This window comes from Staurois parvus, unplaced genomic scaffold, assembly GCF_062004578.1.
Source record: "Staurois parvus isolate SC_StPar_1 unplaced genomic scaffold, SC_StPar_1.0 ptg000321l, whole genome shotgun sequence".
In the NCBI taxonomy this organism is placed as follows: domain Eukaryota; kingdom Metazoa; phylum Chordata; class Amphibia; order Anura; family Ranidae; genus Staurois; species Staurois parvus.
In genome coordinates this window covers 2,982,055-3,001,108 of record NW_028318117.1, presented here as the reverse complement: position 1 = coordinate 3,001,108, position 19,054 = coordinate 2,982,055, and the positions used below count along the sequence as shown (strand labels likewise).

At 40.5% G+C, this 19,054-nt stretch overlaps 1 protein-coding gene across 3 annotated transcripts; it reads left to right on the top strand.

The window, feature by feature from the left end:
* Nucleotides 1–891: 891 nt before the first annotated feature.
* On the top strand, nt 892–18,587 carry LYRM9 (LYR motif containing 9). 3 transcript variants are annotated; one of them, XM_089683757.1, is made up of 4 exons: nt 892–992; nt 5,428–5,569; nt 8,223–8,315; nt 18,296–18,587. In XM_089683757.1, the coding sequence occupies exons 2-4, from the start codon at nt 5,444–5,446 to the stop codon at nt 18,311–18,313; spliced, it is 237 nt and encodes a 78-aa protein (XP_089539883.1). In that variant the 5' UTR covers nt 892–992; nt 5,428–5,443; the 3' UTR covers nt 18,314–18,587. The 3 variants fall into 3 exon arrangements, with proteins under 3 accessions (XP_089539883.1, XP_089539884.1, XP_089539882.1); XM_089683758.1 differs by having other exon boundaries at nt 893–1,016; XM_089683756.1 differs by having other exon boundaries at nt 988–1,106.
* The last annotated feature ends 467 nt before the right edge of the window (nt 18,588–19,054 follow it).

Genomic DNA, 19,054 nt, shown 5'->3' with positions numbered 1-19,054 from the left:
AAGCAATATAGTTCTCCTACCTGTCAGCTCATGCACACTGCTTTGGATGGCTGTGCACAGCACAGCCTTGCAAAGCATTGTGATTATAGTGAAGCACAGACACAGACACAACTAAAACAGCTCACAGTTAACCCTTTGATCGCCCCTCATGTTAACCCCTTCCTGCCCAGTGCCATTAGTACAGTGTCAGTGCTTTTTTTTTTTAGCACTGATCACTGTATTGGTGTCACTGGGGTTGTCAGTGACACCAAATCAGTTCACTCCAGTGTCAGAATGCCCATCACAGTCCTGCTCTAAGCTGCTGGTCACCGCCATTACAAGTAAAAAATAAATAAAAATAAATTCTAATATCTATACCGCCATTTGTAAATGTTAAACCTTTCATGTTTAATGTACACGCTTTTGGATTTTTTTTGGCAAAGACATGTAGCAGACTACATTTTGGCCTAAATTTATGACAAAATTAGTTTAAATTTTTTACTGGATATGTTTTATAGCAAAAAGTAAAAAATATTGTTTTTTTTTCCAAAATTGTTGGTCTTTTTTTTTGTTATAGCGCAAAAAAATAAAACGCACAGGTGATCAAACACCACTGAAAGAAAGCTCTATTTGTGGGAAAAAAGGACGTAAAAATTCATCTTGGTTCAGCGTTGCATGACTGCGCAATTGTCAGTTAAAGGAACGCAGCGCCATAACGCAAAAAATGGCCTGGTCAGGAAGGTGGGGGGATCCTGTGGAGGGCAAATTGTTTAAAAATGCTGTTTTTGGTACATGATATCAGTCCCACCACAATGAATATTGTGCACAGGTGAGAAGCATATTAAATGATTGTGTATATTATGGGGCGTCAGTCTAGCAGAGGCAGTACTAACATCACGCCACTAGGGGGCGCTTTGATCTCGCAGAAACATAGCACAGACAGCACAAGCAGCAGGCAAGTGCGAGCAGAGAACCGGAAGTGGAGAGGCCTCGGGGGTCCCACACTAAACGAGGTCCGTACACACAGGAGCCCCGCGGTCAGTGTTCCCTGTGTCAGAAGCATGGGCTCGTCTATTAGAACATACCGTGCCCTCTGTGCTACCGCTCCCCATATCACCCATGTCATGGTGACTTCTTAGAACGCTGCATGCTCTGCACTGTCCGGGGTGTCCTGAAGAGGCAGAGAACCTGAGTCTACAAATATGAGAGATGCCATTGCTGCTTTGTTTTGGGTGGGAGGGCATCTTTATGAATCCTTTAGGCTGCGTTTACACCTGCATGGTCAGCCTCATTTAGGGTGCAAAAATATATGTTTGAGCTGCGTTTTTGCCGCCCGCTAAATGCCACCAATCTTAGGCTGCAATAGTCAGCAAAGGGGATGTTTACATGCCATCACCACAATGCTTTGCAACCACGGTTAAATTGACCCAACGTAGCAATTGGTGAGCGGCAAGCCCACCAGACACTACAAATGCAAGTCTATGGGGAAGCAGTGCACGCAGTTACTGCTCAATTGTTACTAAAAATGGGGTTAAAACAAGTGGTGAGGTGTTGCAGTATTTCCTCACTGCCTGTCAGTAGCCTTTGGAGCGTCATCCGAATGCAGATCAGGCTTTAGAAGCATATATAAAATAAAGAAAAGTGAGCGCACTCCAGTGAGCGGCAAATGCGCAAAAAAGGAACTACAAGCCCTTCCAACCAGAATAGAAACAATATAAGTGCAGCGCTACAAATAATATCCAAGTGACAATTATATACGATCATCAAATATAAGAATATTAAAGATGATAAACAGTTCAGTGATGGGGGACTAGCAGGGAGTGTAGGTGTAATCCAATCCCAGGAATAGATAAATTGCCTGCTTACCAGAAGCGCAATTATAATACGCATGTACAGGTTTCATGTAGCCGGGGTCCCATGTAGGCGCTGCTTTATAGTACCCAGATGGTCCGTCGGTGGTAAGACGATGCTGGCCTGGTCGGATCACACTGCTCCTTGGATCCACACAGAGAACCTAAAAATGCTGGGGCTGAGGTATGGGAACTCCGTGCCAGGTATAAGGAGTAAAAATACTCATAGTGTAGTATGTTTTAAAAATATTTATTAAATCCAATACGTAAAACCATAGAAGTTACAAAACGCATGCCTGCAGCCTGTAGCCAGTATAAGCAGCTTGAAAAAGAGATTCTATACACTGACCAGTGAACACCATAGGTGGGCCGCCGGACCTCCTGACCCGGCGGCGTAACGTCAAGGCGTGCGAAGGCTCCTCCTAGACGCGTTTCGTGTCAATACACGTCTACTGTAGGGGTGATGCCATCCTGGGATTGGATTACACCTACACTCCCTGCGAGTCCCCCATCACTGAACTGTTTATCATCTTTAATATTCTTATATTTGATGATCGTATATAATTGTCACTTGGATATTATTTGTAGCGCTGCACTTATATTGTTTCTATTCTAGGCTTTAGAAGCAAGGGAGATTTATAGGGTTGCACTGATACATTTGTGGTGCGATATGAGCACATAAAAAATGAATGCATTGCGATTCCTGTTCCAATCCAATGCGGTTGCAATTTCAGCCATTTATTTTGTATGGCTCAAATTGCACTGCGAATTGCGCCGCAAGGAAACTGCATGTGATTTAGACAGGAATCACACCACATTTCTGTTCAAATCACATACGATTCTTTGCAGTGCGATTTGAGCCCATTCATTTTGTATAAGCTCAAACTGCACTGCAAAGGTATCAGTAATTGGTATTGGCCAGTAATTGAGCACAAGTATTGGTACTCGTACTCGCCATTATAAAAACGGTATCAGTGCAACCACTTGCCCTCCAGAGGATTTACTCCCCTTCCTGACCAGGCCATTTTTAACATGGCGCTGCATTACTTTGACAATGGCGTGGTCATGCAACGCTGCACCCAAATGAAATTTACGTCTTTTTTCCTAGAAAGAGCTTTTTTTCAGTGGTATTTGATCGCCTGTGCGTTTTATTTACTTTTTGCGCTATAAAAAAAAAGATGACAATTTTGAGAAAAAAACTGTATTTTTGACATTTTGCTATAAAACATGTCCAGTAAAAAAATTTTAAGAATCAAATTTCGTCATAAATTAAGACCAAAATGTATTTTGGAACATGTCTTTGCTAAAAAAAAATCCCAATATGTAAATTAATTGGTTTACATCAGTGTTTCTCAACTCCAGTCCTCATGGACCCCCAACAGGTCATGTTTTCAGGATTTCCATTATTTTGCACAGGTGATTTGATCAGTTTCACTGCCTTAGTAATTACCACAGCTGTTTCATCTGAGGGAAATCCTGAAAACATGACCTGTTGGGGGTCCATGAGGACTGGAGTTGAGAAACACTGGTTTACATGAAAGTTTACAAATGGCGGTATATATACTGGGATTTTTTAAAATATTTTTACTAGTAATAGCCGTGATCAATGACTTATAGCGGGACTGCAGTAGGCATTCTGACACGGGAACTGACTGTCACTGACATCTCCAGTGACACCAATACAGTGATCAGTGCTAATAAAAAGCACTGACACTGTACTAATGGCACTGGGCAGGAAGGGGTTAACATGTGGGGTGATCAAAGGGTTAACTGTGTGGTGTTCTACATAGTGTGCTATGCACAGCCATGCAAAGCAGTGTGCAGGAGCTGACAGGGTAGAGAGCTGTATTGTTTACAAACAGTTCTCCCCCCACCCCCATCGGAGATGCTCGGCAATCATCGGCCGGGACCTGGCGATTGACATCCATGGCGGCGCGGGTAGGGCATTCCCCCTACCCGGAACTGCAAAATTGCATACATATACGTGATTTTGTGCACTCATGCCGCCCTGTAGCAGTACTTCTGCTATTGGGTGGATGGAAAGCGGTTAAACATGTCCAAACCTATTCTGGAAATGTGTGAAAAGTATTGCTTGCGATTCTTAATGGCATCGCAAACATGGGCAACAGATGTGCAGTTAAAAAAAAAATGCAGAAGTTCTATACCGAAAAAGGTGCAGGACCTTCTTTGGTATGAGTAGGGTAGTCTATTCAAGTGAATGGACAACCCTATGCACGTTGCCAGAAAAAAAAAACAGGTGCATTCCCACTATGCTAGGTGTGAATGGTGTATTAAGTGTATGTCTAGCTAAATTATTTTATTTTGGTTTGGCTAAATGGGGGAAGGGTTAAGTCTCATAGACACAACTGGAAGTTAGATGAACTTTCCCAAAGTTTTCTGTCCTTGCTGCTTCTTCGCCAGCCCAAAGCAGTGCTCTTCTGATTAAATGAGCGATGATGATGTCAGAGACAAATTTTGCTTAGAAACTATAAATGAAGGGTGCCGAGGCGATGCCTTCTTAGGAGGGAAGGGCCATGACACCCATTCATTCATACTACGCACCATATTTGCAAGATGCATGGATGGGGGGGGGGGGCATTAGGAATTAATGACACCCGCATGCATCTGCAGACGGCAACATGGCGGCAACATCCTGTGCATTATGGGAAAAACACGCTGCAGTTGTGAACTGGCCTTTAAAGTTTTAGTTCACCTTCACAGAAAAAAATGCAAAGGTGAACCAACACTGTACACCCAAATGTACACCTTAGAGTTGAGTGGAAACAGATGTAATCCTTTATACAAAATAATACACTGTACCAGTTGGTGGTCAGTGCATTCCCCAAAACTTTCAGAGGGCCACACAATAGCAGCGCATTCTTTTACATTGAGGTGCATTGCATTATAATTCACCTCGATGCCCAAAAATGCAAGTCCTGCTGCGTTTTTTTTGCAGCATATTCGAATGCACACTGAAGAAATTGGAGTACAATAAGCTCAGCAATGGTGTCAGTGACAGTAAAAAAACAAAACACAGTATTGATGTCAGTGGATACAAAAATAACCCCCACCATTTGTGTCAGGGAGTGAAATAATAATCCCAAATATTGGTGTCAGCTGCTGTAATAGTAGCCCCCAGCACTGATGCCAGTAATATTAACTCCCCCCCCCACACACGCACACACACACACACACACAATGTTGGTCTTGGCAGTGAAAGTTAACCCCCCAATCTCCCCAGCATTGGTGGGTATGGCTGTAGAAGTTAACCCTCCCCCCTCGCTTTGGTGCCAATAACAGTAAGTAACCCCCCAGAATTGGTGGGCATAACAGTGAAAGTTGAACTCCATCTCCCTCCAACATTGGTGGTCATGGAAGTAAAAGTTACACCCCCTCTCCCCCTTTCCATTTGTGGTCATGTCAGTGAAAGTTAACCACCCAATTCTCCCCTCTTCCTGCATTGGAGGTCTCGGCGGTGAAAGTTGACATATTTCTATTAGGGGTCGAAGATGCAAACTGCGAATTAGACATATGCAAGAAAAAGTAGTCACACATGCTTACTTCTTCCCTTGTAACATATCTTTATTTCTATTTAAAGGGAAACTTTACATAAAATGGTACCAATAGCTGGTGCAGAAATGGTGCATAAACCTCTACAGCTTTATCGGTACCTTCTTCGTTGTTGTAAGCAGCTTCCAAATGAGAATCTCCAGCATTATTACAAGCATGCAGTACGACAGGTATGTTTTATTGTGCAGAAGCTCAGATGTATAACAATTCCTATTAAAATGTGTACATACAGTTAGGTCCATATATATTTGGACACGGGCACAATTTTAGTTTTTTTCAGGTATTTACCAAGACATATTCAAGCTATAGTTATATAATGGATATGGGCTGAAAGTGCACACTCTCAGGTTTAATTTGAGGGTATGGACATCCAAATTGGAGAAAGGGTTTAGGAATTACAGCTCTTAAGTGTAGCCATCCCCCTTTTTCAAGGGACCAAAAGTAATTGGACAATTGAATCAAAAGCTGTTTCATGGCCAGGTGTGGGCTACCCCTTCGTTATTTCTTCATCAATTAAGCAGGTAAAAGGTCTGGAGTTGATTCTAAGTGTGTTTTTTGCATTTGGAATCTGTTGCTGTGAACCTTCATCATGCGTTCAAAGGAGCTGTCCATGCAAGTGAAACAGGCCATTGTAAAGCTTCAAAAACAAAACAAAATCCATCAGAGAGATAGCAGCAACATTAGGAGTTTGGTACATTGTGAGGAAATAACGCACTGGTGTGCTCACCAACATAAAGAGGCATGGACATCCACAGGAGACAACAGTGGTGGATGATCGCAGGATCCTCTCTATGGTAAAGAAAACCCATTCATAACATCCAGATAAGTGATGGACACTCTCCAGGAGGTGGGAGTATCATTGTCAAAGGCTACAATAAAGAGAAGACTTCATGAGAGCAAATACAGAGAGTTCACCACAAGGTGCAAACCATTCATAAGCCTGAAGAATAGAAAGGCCAGATTAGACTTTGCCAAAAAACATCTAAAAAAGCCAGATCAGTTCTGGAAAAGCATTCTTTGGATGGATGAAACTAAGATTAATCTGTACCAGAATGACAGGAAGAAAAAAGTGTGGAGAAGACTTGGAACAGCTCATGATCTAAAACACACTACATCAGTGTTTCTCAACTCCAGTCCTCATGGACCCCCAACAGGTCATGTTTTCAGGATTTCCCTCATGAAACAGCTGTGGTAATTACTAAGGCAGTGAAACTGATCAAATCACCTGTGCAAAATAATGGAAATCCTGAAAACATGACCTGTTGGGGGTCCATGAGGACTGGAGTTGAGAAACACTGCACTACATCATCTGTAAAACATGGTAGAGGCAGGGTCATGGGATGGGCATGTATGGCTTCCAGTGGCACTGGGTCATTGGTGTTTATTGATGATGTGACAGAAGACAGAAACAGCCAGATGAATTCTGCAGTGTGTACAGATATACTGTCAGCCCAGATTCAGCCAAATGCAGCAAAGTTGATTGGACGGCGCTTTACAGTACAAATGGACCATGATCCAAAACACACTACAAAAGCAATCCAAGAGCTTTTGCAGGAAGAAAAAAGAAGTGGAATATTCTGTAATGGCCAAGTCAATCATCTGATCTAAACCCAACTGAACATGCATTTCACTTGCTGAAGAAAAAACTAAAGGCATAAAGACCCGCAAACCATGAACAACTGAAGACAGCTGCAGTTAGAGCCTGGCAAAGCATCAGAAAGGAGGAAACCCAGTCTTCGGTAATGTCCATGGGTTACAGACTTCAATCAGTCATTGCCAGTAAAGGATTCTCAACAAAATATTAAAAATGAACATTTTATTCATGATTATATTTAATTGTCCAATTACTTTTGGTCCCTTGAAAAAGGGGGCATGGCTACTCTTAAGAGCTGTAATTCCTATACCTTTCTTCTGATTTGGATGTACATACCCTCAAATTAAACCTGAGAGTGTGCACTTTCAGCCCATATCCATTATATAACTATAGATATGAATATGTTTTAGTAAATACCTGAAAAACCTAAAATTGTGCCTTTGTCCAAATATATATGGACCTAACCGTATGAAGGAAAATCAATAAAGTTTTGGAAAAATATGCTTTTCAGCCTAGGGATGCATAACTCGAAACACCTGTTCTTGGGCCCCTTGCATGCAGGCAGTCTTATCAGATCCTCCTGTCCGTTTTTCAGGTGGATCTGATTGGAAGCTAGTTTGTGGGCGTCCAGATGAAAATGGGCTTGCATCCACTTACATTTGAGCCCATCCAGGTTCGATGGTAAAATTGGAAAAGGTCTGTGTCCCTTTCTATTTTTTCAGAGCTAAATGTGATGGATTGGATGTCCTGTCCACTTGAAAAATGGACAGGCGGACCTGATTGGTCCGCCCGTGTGAAGGGACCCTTAGTGAAATACTTTTTTGCTGATGGTTTCAAGGTTACTATGTGAGAGATCTACTAAAACCAGTGCGCACAGAATCTGGTGCAGCTGCGAATAGTAATCAATCAGTTTCTAACTTCAGCTTGTTCAATTAAGCTTTGACAATAAAACATAGAAGCTGAATGGTTAGTATGCACAATCGCACCAGATTGTGTGCTCCAGTTTTAGTAAATCTTCCCCTATGTGCCCACCTTTGCAAAGCTCGCAAGTCAACTGATGCATAGCTAGTAATAATATTACTAAAGTATTTTCTTCCATTGTTGAAAGCAACATTAGAAATAATATGCATGCTTGCATATAACCGAGCAAGACAGTTTTTTTAAGTCACTTGTTATAATTTAAAATGTATGTTGGACAACATTGAATTATTAAATGTGCTTTCTAACAGAGTTTTCAAGTTCATGCTGATGAGGATGATCCAGAACGAATACAGCAGATCATTAAAAGAGCCATAGAGGATGCTGATTGGGTGATGAATAAGGTGTGTGGAAGAAAATCCTAAACTAAAGCCTGAGTTTTGTTTTTGAAATAGGTTTAGTCACACCAGTCAAAAAATAGGCATTGAGATACAGACAAGGAGCACAGCCTATCTGCTCAGTATTTGTTTTCCACGCATTAACACACACATGGTGAACGGGCAGATGATGGGTGCTACACCTTTCTTAATGCAATGCACTGCCACTCACAGATTGTTTATATCTCTGTTCTATTGTGCATTTCAATGCGTTAGCATGTTGGAGTGCTATTCAAAATGAATGGCAAAGCACTTTACTGCACTACACTTGTTGCTGTACGTTTGTGGTAAAGCATGGCAAAATGCGCAGTTTAGAGTGTGTCAACACAGTGCGCTGGTGTGAACAGGCTCTTAGTCTAGTGCACCAGCCCACCCCATTCCCAAGTGAAGTGCAATAACCCTTAGCAACTTGGCACCTATCAGTGTACTGTAGTTAGATAATGAAAAAAATAGAACTTAATTCCTTGTCATCAGTTACTGCACGTTACAGTAGATATTGCATTTTGTACTCATATACAAAGCGGAACTAAACCCTGCTACTTTTTACAGCCCAGGAAACTGCCATCTTTGCCTCTGTTTTATCTGCAGTTGCCATTATGCTGCACATATGACACCAGGCATTTTAAAGCCTAGTATACACGATGAGAAAATCAGATGAAAAATAAAATTTTTGGAACAATTGTCCAATAATCTGATCATTCGTATGTAGCTTTCGGGAGCTGATCATGACAGTTCATGCAAAATTATCCAAAGGGACAAGCACAAAAAAATTTCTTGTACAATATCAGAACGAACAATTTTTTTTTAATCGATACAGTATTTGTCCAAAAAAAAATGAGCGACCAAGACCATGGATGCTCAGAAACTAAAGAATACATTACAATTTAATACTTTAGAAGTTGTATTCTGTCAAATGAAAATTTTTGTAACTTTAGTGACATTCATTTTCGATAAGAGACTATCATGCAAAAATAACCCAGACGATCATTTGTTCGATATTCTCATTGTGTGTAAGAGGCTTTTAGGCTTAACAGTTTGTTTGAGAGCTGACAAAAGCACACTAGCAACTGTAACATTTATCATTCAAGGCATGCCTTGAATGTAACTGTTTTGAAAAAGTTACATTGGTGGGTTTATGTCTGCTTTAACCACTTGCCTTCCTGAGGATTTACCCCCCTTCCTGACCAGGCCTCTTTTTGCTACTCGGCGCTGCACTAATTCAACTGATAATTGCGTGGTCATGCAATGCTACACCCAAACAAAATTTACGTTCTTTTTTTCACACAAATAGAGCTTTCTTTCTATGGTATTTGATCACCTGTGCGCTTTTTATTTTTCATGCTATAAATAAAAAAAAGACCAAAAATTTTGAAGAAAAATTTATATTTTTTACTTTCAGCTATAAAAAATATATAGTAAACTCAGAGTTAATTATAAATTTAGGCCAAAATGTATTCTGCTACATGTTTTTGGTAAAAAAAAAAAAACTATGGTATAGATACTGCAATTTACGCCATTTTTTTGCTATACAGCGCTGAGCTAGTTTAACGGACAATTGCACGGTCATGGAATACGGTACATAAATTAAATTTATGTCCTTTTTTCACACAAATAGAGCTTTCTTTTGGTGGTATTTGATCACCAGTGCACTTTTTAGTTTTGGAACTATAAACAGAAATTTTCTTTTTTTAAAAAAAACAATATTTTCTCATTTTATCATAAAAAATATCCAAAAAAACTAAACTTTTGTCATAAATTTAGGCCAAAATGTATTCTGCTACATGTTTTTGGTAAAAAAATCCCAGTAAGTGTATATTTATTGCTTTATGTGAAAGTTGTAGCGTCTACAAACTATGGTATAGATAATGGAATTTACACAGCTTTTACTTTCTGACTGCCCATCACATTTCTTGAGGTAGTAAAATACCAGGATAGTACAAACACCCTAAAATTACCCCTTTTCGGAAAGTAGACACCCTAAGCTATCTGTTGAGAGGTATATTGAGGTATATTGAGGTATATTGAGTCCATGGAAGATTTATTTTTTTTCCACAAGTTTCTGGAAAATGACACATTTTTTTTTTTACACAAAGGTGTTAATTAAATGATTTCTTTCTCACACAAGCCATGGGTATATATGGAATTACACCCCAAAATACATTCTGCCACTTCTACCGACATATGTGAGACTTTTTTGGGAGCCTAGCCACATACAGGAGCCTGAAATCCAATGACTACTTTGAAAGCCTGAAGGTGCGTAACTTCCTCATTACACTTCCTCACTACCTATCACAGTTTCGAAGACCCTGAAATGCCAGGATAGCACCAAACCCCCCCAAATGACTACTTTCTGGAAAGTAGATACCCCAAGGAATTTAAAAAGAACCATGGTGAGTATTTTGCGGACCTCATTTTTTCTCACAAGGTTTTGAAATATAAAAAAAGAAAAGAAAAAATATGTTTTTGTTTTGTTTCTTCATTTTACAAAAACTTGTGGCAACAAATGAGATCTGCAAAATACTAATAGGTGGTCAAGAAGTGTAATGAAATAAAGCCCTTTAAAAGCCTTAAGGTGCTTATTGGGTTTTGGGGTCCTGTACTTGGCTAGACTGCCAAAACGTCTCTCACATGTGGTACCCCCATACTTGGGAGAAGTAGCAGAATGTATTTTGGGGAGTAATTCCACATATACCCATGGCATGTGTGAGCAGTAAATCATTTAAGTGACAATTTTGTATAAAAACAAAAAAAAAAATATTTTCCAAAAAAAAAATAAATTCTTCTATTGATTCAACATGCCCCTCAGCAAATAGTTTGGGGTGTCTACTTTCCAAAAAGGAGTCGTTTTGGGGAGTGGGGGGCGTTTTATGCCCAGCATTAGAAGTTTATGCCACACATCACTCACTCTTCTAACCACCTGAAGACCAAGCCTTTTCTGACACTTTTTGTTCGCATGAAAAAAATCAGTATTTTTTGCTAGGAAATTAATTTAAACCCCCAAACATTATATTTTTTTTAAAGAAGACATCCTAGTGAATAAAATGGTGGGTACTACAATTTTCTATGGCACATAGTACTCGTGCAGCAATTTTTCAAAAGCAAATTTAAAAAAAACACTTTTTTTATTTTTAATGCACTTTTATTACTTTTATGTGCCACAATATATTGGCCAATTATTTGGTAACATATAAAAGATAATGGTATGCGCTGAGTAAATAGATACCAAACATGACATGCTTTAAAACTGCATATGCATATCCATAGGCAACGCTTTAAAAGCTACCATTTTAGATTTACAGAGGAGGTCTAGTGTTAGAATTACTGCCCTTGATCTGACGTTCACGGCGATATCTCACATGTATATTTACATACCGGCACAGGGTCAACGCTTGTGCACACAGGTGTGCGCACATGGGAGGGGCGAGTTTTTTTTTAATTTTTTTTTTAAGTTATTTTGATTTTTTTATTATTTTTACACTGTAACTTTCATTTTTTTTTTATCACTTTTAATGCTATCACAGGGAATGCAAATATCCCCTATAACTTCAATGGGCATTGTCATATATTCTTTTTTGAGAAATCTGGGGTCTATCAGACTCTAGATATCTCCTCTGCCCTTACATTATCTAATCAAACCAAAATCGGTGTGATCAGATGCTTTCCCAATTTACAAATGGCGCTGTTTATATTCTGCAAAACTGAAGTGATGAAATGCTTGTAGCTTCCAAATTCTTAGACTATAGAGATGATTGGCACCACTCTGGTCTCCAATCAGCTCTATGGTCAGCTGGCAGAAACACCGGCTGCATTCTCAGGTTCCCCTGATGGCACGGGACTGCCCGAGAAGGCCGTGGAAGGCAGCGGGGGAGGGGCGGGGGCATCATCTCCCACTGCTTGTAAAAGCAATTCTGCAGCTAATTAGCCACTAGGATTGCTTTTACATGAAAGCCGATCGCCGGCTGAAAAAAATTATACCAGGATGATGCCTATAGCTGTAGGCATCATCCTGGTATAACCATTCAAAGTCCAGTGATGTACCAGTATATCGCTGATCCTTGTTGGTTATATATGCTATGTTCTTTTTTTTTTTTGGATGCAGCCTGTGGGCTGAATGAAAAAAAGAGAAGAAATCTCTGCCAGAAAAAGTGTGTGGTATGCCCACCATTAGAATATACCGCCCTGCATCTACCCACTTCTAATGGTGGACACACACTAGGTCACACTTTGCCACAAGCGCCAGTTCCAAGATTGAACAAATGTTTAAATAGTGGCACGCTTGAATAAAAATTGTCCACGTATAAGTGGTACCCCATATGGAAAAAGGATGACGCCAAGTCCCAAACTATCTTGCCACTACTCCCCATGTAGTCTGGGCATCCGGGGGGCTCCACGTGACTAACTTTTCCCCATAAATCCGAAACTTATAAGTATAGCCTGTTGCCCTCTCACAGGTCTTCTACATCTTGACCCCATATCTGGCATGCTTGCTGGGGAGAAATTGTTTGAATGCAAGGCGGCCAGAAAAATTAATAAGGGACTTATCAATGCAGATGTTTTGCTGGGGAGTATAGACATCTGCAAATTTTTGGTTAAGGTGATTTACGAGTGCTGAATTTTGTGGAGCTGGTCAAATTCAGGGTCCCCCCGAGGACGACAGAGTGTATTGTCGTTAAAATGCATAAAACACATTATACTCTCATATCTATGCCTGGCCATGGCAGCAGAGAACACGGCATATGATGAATCGGGTCTGTGGACCAATACAACCGCAATTAATTTCTTTTAGTAATGCCCATGTTGATGGTTAGGCCCAAAAAAAATGTAAATTAGAAAACCGTAATGAGTTTCCATGCGACTGGTCTGGCAAGGTTTGAATTTGGGTTGGCGGCGATAAATTGTTGTGCATATAAATTGCTTTGATCCACAATCAACACATACAGATATTCCGTGAAAAACAGCTAGAAAAATCAAGGGGAGGAGTTAAATTTGCTATTTCCACCTGAATTCCGGGTTGGGTAGTGAATGGGGGAAGTACGGGTGCTGCAGAATTTGTGGGCTGTCAATCGGTATTTGCAAGCACATCCGGAAGGATACTAGGGGATCTACAGGCCTGTGTGCGAATTCTTGGTGGTTGTGGGACAATACTTGTGCTCGCCACAGCACCAGCTTGTACTGCACTTATGGGACTCACCACGTCGCCAAGTCATACTGCAGTGCTGGTATTATTATTATACAGGATTTATGGCGCATACAGTTTGCTCAGCGCTACAATATAATGGGAGACAATACAGAACAATACAGTTCAATACAAGAGGGTTAGGAGGGCCTGATCCTGGGAGCTTACAATCTAAGAGATAAGTGAAAGACCAGGATGTACTAGGCCACTAGTACTCGCCAGTTCACCAAAAGGTAGCGTGGCACTAGTACTGGCACTCTGCTGCATATAAGAGTCATCAAAATTTACTGACAAGTGCTAACAGAGATCAGGCCTGATTCTGCAAACACTGCGGTTTTGTGTGCAATTTATCAAGTAACAATGACCTACTGACACTGCACTTGCTGGGGGAGAAGGGGGAGGGTAAGCATAGGTGCTAAACGCAGGTGCCGGGGCTGATCTTGCTAACGCTGCGTTTTTGGGGACGCTATACTAATGTGAACTCTGGTATAGTGCTGATCTGATCAAAGATATTTATCCGTTCAGACACTATACTAGCAATGGAGGTTTATTGTGCATGAGCGTGCTCCTGGCAATCAAGGGGTTAAATGTGATGACTGGTGTACTGACGGCAATCTGACACTATCTGGGAGGGCGTGAACACCGCGGGAGCGCGAATCACGTATATATATATATATATACCCATGTCACCCTGTAGCAGTATTTCTGCTATAGGGCGGTCAGGAAGCGGTTACAGAAGCGGTTTGTGTTACGTCGCTGCTTTACTTTAACTGATAATTGCTCGGTCATGCAACACTGCACCCAAACTAAATTTATGTCCTTTTTTTTTCCACAAAATGAGTTTTCTTTCGGTGGTATTTGATCACCTGTGCATTTTTATTTTTTTGCGCTATAAATAAAAGGCTGACAATTTTGAGAAAAAAAACAATATTTTGGACATTTTGCTATAAAACATGTCCAGTACAAAAATTTAAAAATCACATTTTGTCATAAATTTTCAGCCAAAATGTATTCTGCGACATGTCTTTGCTAAAAAAAAAAATCCCAATACGTGTAAATTAATTGGTTTACGTGAAAGTTATAGCGTCTACAAATGGCAGTATAGATACTGGATTTTTAAATTTTTTTTTTCTATACTAATAATGGCGGCGATCAGCGACTTATGGCGGCGATCAGCGACTTATGGCGGGACTGTGGCGCACATTCTGACACTGCGGGGAAACTTACTTGGGGTCACTGACATCCCAAGTGACACCAATACAGTGATCAGTGCAAAAAAAACCCAAACACTGACACTGTACTAATGGCACTGGGGAGGAAGGGGTTAACTTTTTTAGGCAATCAAAGGGTTAACTGTGTGAGGGGAGTGTTTTACTAGTGGGCGGGGGGTGTGTATTTCGTAGGAACACACTGATCCCGAGAGCTAAACTACGCTCTCAGGAACAGTGTGTTGGGAACTGACAGGGAGCAGAGCTGCATTGAAAACAATGCAGCTGTGCTCTGTGTCACTGTTTGCCAGCAATCACCGGGTAATGACCGGCCGGGGCCCGGTGATTGACACCCACGACTGCGATCGTCTGCGCAGGTAGGGCGGTCGCGTGCCTCGCACGCACCCCCTACCTGTTTTGCTGAATGACGTTTTAAAACGTGATTCAGCACAGCGGTGCCACCCTGCTGCAGTATATACACTGTGGCTGGTAGGCAACCAGTTAACCATTTGCCGCCCGCCCTATGGCCGAATGGCGGGCAGCAAATGTCATCAGCGTTCCGGGTGAACGCCATATGGCGTCCTCCCGCACATGCGCAGATTGCGCTCCTGCAGAGCGGCGCAGCGGCGCGATCTGTCACCGGCCCTGTACCTCGGACACGGCCGATGACAGATCTGAGTATCGGCCCTGTTGCCGGTACCATGTGACCTGCTGTGACCAATCACAGCAGGTCACATGACAGTTGAATACAATGGATGGCTTCATTCATGCCATCCATTGTATACTAGTGTCTAGCTGTGAATGGTCACAGCTAATCACATGCACATGTCATGTGATTAGCTGTGGCCAAATCACAGCTAAGCACAAAAAAAAAAAAAAAACCCTGAATGAATCGATGTCATTCAGGTAAATGCTTGCTTATAGCAAAGTAATTCTTTGCTATAAGCAAATTGTGTAAAGAAAAAAAAAAAATACTGATCACTTCTCCAAAGTAGTACAATGTTACTATGGTAACACTGTACTACTTTGGTCATAGTGAAATATGAAAAAAAAAATCTTAAAAAAAAGAAACAAATTTTTATAAAAAATTAAAAATAACAAAAAAAAATATATATATATATATTTTTTTTTTTCATACTGTCACCAGTCAGTGTCCCTGATCACCGCCATGCCAGTTATATGATGACGCTGTACTGCACTGGTGACAATATGTAAAAAAAAATATAGTGAAACTAATTTTTTTTATTTTTTCATTTTCCGAAAAATTCTGACAAAAAAAATACAACTTCAAAAAACTCGTCATGCCTCTTATGAAGTTCATCGGACTGTCTACTTTGCAAAAAGGGGTCATTTGGGAGATATCTGTACTGTTCTGACATTCTTGGACCTCAAGAAATTAGATTGGCTGTCAGTACTTCAGGATTGATCAATATTCAGATTTATACCATAGTTTGTGAACTCTATAACTTTCCTACAAACTAAAAAATACATCCTAATTTGGGTAATTTTCACCAAAGACATGTAGCAGAATACATCTTGGCCTAAATTTATGAAGAACAATTATTTATTTGCAAACTTTTATAACAGAAACAAAGAAAAACTTTTTTTTTTCAAACTTTTTGGTCTTTTTTTGTTAATTTAGCAAAAAATAACCCCAGTGGTGATTAAAGACCACCAAAAGAAAGCTCTAGTTGTGTGAAGAAAATGATAAAATTTTAGTTTGAATGACAATTGCACGGTCATACAACATTGTACCCAAAGTGTGAGAGCGTTGAAACCTGAAAACTGGCCTGGGCAGGAAGGTGTAAAATTGCCCGGTATTGAATTGGTTAAAGAACATGTAAACCCAATTAATAATTTTAAGCTTTAGCTTTTTAAAGTCAGTTCAAAATCATTTTAAATCTGCAGCTTTCATTTAAATAATTCCTGCTGGTCCTACCATGGTAAGTTGACACACATCCGCCACCTCCTGCGCTCAAGGACTCAGATCAGAGGAGAGCCAATCGAGTAAAATGATATTGTTCATCCAACACTGATCAAAGGTTCTGCAGCTCTGACACAAAGCTGGGGAAGCTCGATATAGACTGTAGTAGAGAACAAAAGAAAATAGCGCACCAACCTTGCGCATTACCTCAGTAAACAGTTCATGAATTTATTGATAAATTATACTCACAAAAGTAGCAGTAAAAAAAGCATTTAACATCCAAAACCAACACAGGGTTAGAAGACACATGCGAGTTCCATACTGAAGGGAGATATACTCTTGGTCAAGTTGATGCGTTTCGAAGGGGGGTCTCTTCTTCCTCAGAGCTTAAATGGTCTACAAAAGAGGACCTAGATTGCTGGCAGGAATGATCTGTTTTCAGTACTCCAATGATATTTGGCAATCTTACTGTTCTCTATTTTCTGTGTTACTAATTCACAGGTGGCATTCTGCTACTGTGTGTCAGTGTTTTTTTCAGTTTTGCAGCTGACAGAAACACTGACACATAGTGGCAGAATGCCTCCTGTGAGTGAGGCTGCCAAATATCATTGAAGTACTGAAAACAGATCGTTCCTTCCAACAATCTAGGTCTTCTTTTGTAGACCGTTTAAGCCCTGCGGAAGAAGTGACCCCCCTTCAAAACACGTCAGCTTGACCAAGAGTATATCTCCCTTCTGGATGGAACTTGCACGTGTCTTCTAACCCTGTGTTGGTTTTGGATGTTATATGCCTTTTTTACTGCTACTCTTGTGAGTATAATTTATCAATAAATTCATGAACTGTTTACTGAGGTAATGTGCAAGGTTGTTGCGCTCTTTTCTTCTGTTCCCTACCATGGTAAGACCTTGTTCAGCCACTTCCTGTTATGGGCTACAAAAGCTCTGCTCCTGTTGGCCAGTTGTGCTCCTGTATTGTCACCCTGTCTCATGGGTTTCCAATGGAGACTACAAGTGGCCATTTTAATACAGTTTATGCAGAAGCGGTCCACTGTCAAGGCCATCAGGACACCCGCCTTAATGTGTAAACTCTCGCCTTGCAAAACAGCCATTTCCAATTGAAATAGAAATGAAAAGCAAAACGTGTGTTTACATATAAAGAACATTATAAATATCATTTTTTTCTCTTAATATAAGTAATCACATACCCTTTGTTCTCAGTTGCATAAGGAGCTCAGAGAACTGGGGAAGGAGAAACTGCAGCACTGAAATTGCCAGTGAATGGCTGTTTGGGGGGGAAGGGGGGGGGGTGTCAGCACAGGCCTGATCATTGGAGGAGAGCAGGCTCCTAATACAGCCAGAAAACAGACTACCCTGTGTTCTCTTGCTTAGTGTGGTCAGTTTTTAATAGAAATGCAGAGGGACAGGTGGGAACACCAGGGATTTCACACAAAGGAAGCAATACAAAGAGAACATTACACTTTTCATACAAGTGCATGGTGCAGCATGCACATATCAGGAATATGAAATGGGTTTCCATATTCATCAGTAAATCAGCAAGTTGCTAGGTGACAGTGGAAAGTTTTCAGTCTTGCATGGAGTTCTCTTTTATTCTGGAAAAAACATTTTGTTCTGTTTTGTAGTATAAGAAACAAAGCTAGAAGAAGAGTGGAAGAAAAGAGAGATGCCTTTCCTTTAGAGTTGTGATGCAGATAAAATGGGAGAATGTTTCTTTTCGTTCATCAGGCTGGATGTCATCTCCTAAGAGTGTACTACATGTTATGGGGAAAACTGCTTCTGCGAAAGGTCTCTCTTCCATAAAAATGACTTGCTGATGCATGTGAGGATGCCTGCAGTCTTCGGCTTTGAGATCAGCCATTCTGGAAGAATATAATAGTGTTTATTAAATATTTTGCTGCTTTTTTAAAATGCCAACATTGTTTTCTTCTTAATGTGTTTTCCTATCATATCACGGTTATTGTTAGGTACATGATCACTATTCAGAAGATCTTCTCTGTGTGGCACAATGTTCATTTTCAGTTTCTGAAAATATACAAAGAAAGCAATTTCAGTAAAAAAATGTTTACTGTTTTTATGTGGTCCCTAATCATCTGACAGCCAAACACATAAGGAAAAAATAAAAATAGAATTAGGACCTATTTATGATTGCTTTTCAGCATGTCATTCCTTAGAAATTATGAATCAAGGGGGAAAAGAAGACTGGCTTCCACATGGTAATAGCAGTTTGCCCTGTTATGTGTAAGCTGTGTTGCTCAATGATGGAGGTGGTCACTGACACAGACTTTCCTAAGCTGTCAGATTCTGTTTCCACAAATATTTCCATTACTTTTTCCCATTGCAAGGAAATAAGGTAAAATGCGTCTCTGTGGGTGTATTGATTT

Excerpts from the sequence above, each read along its gene's own strand:
- LYRM9 (XM_089683756.1), top strand. Across the intron at positions 5,570-8,222 it reads ACAAGCATGCAGTACGACAG|AGTTTTCAAGTTCATGCTGA; the intron begins GTATGTTTTATT and ends GCTTTCTAACAG.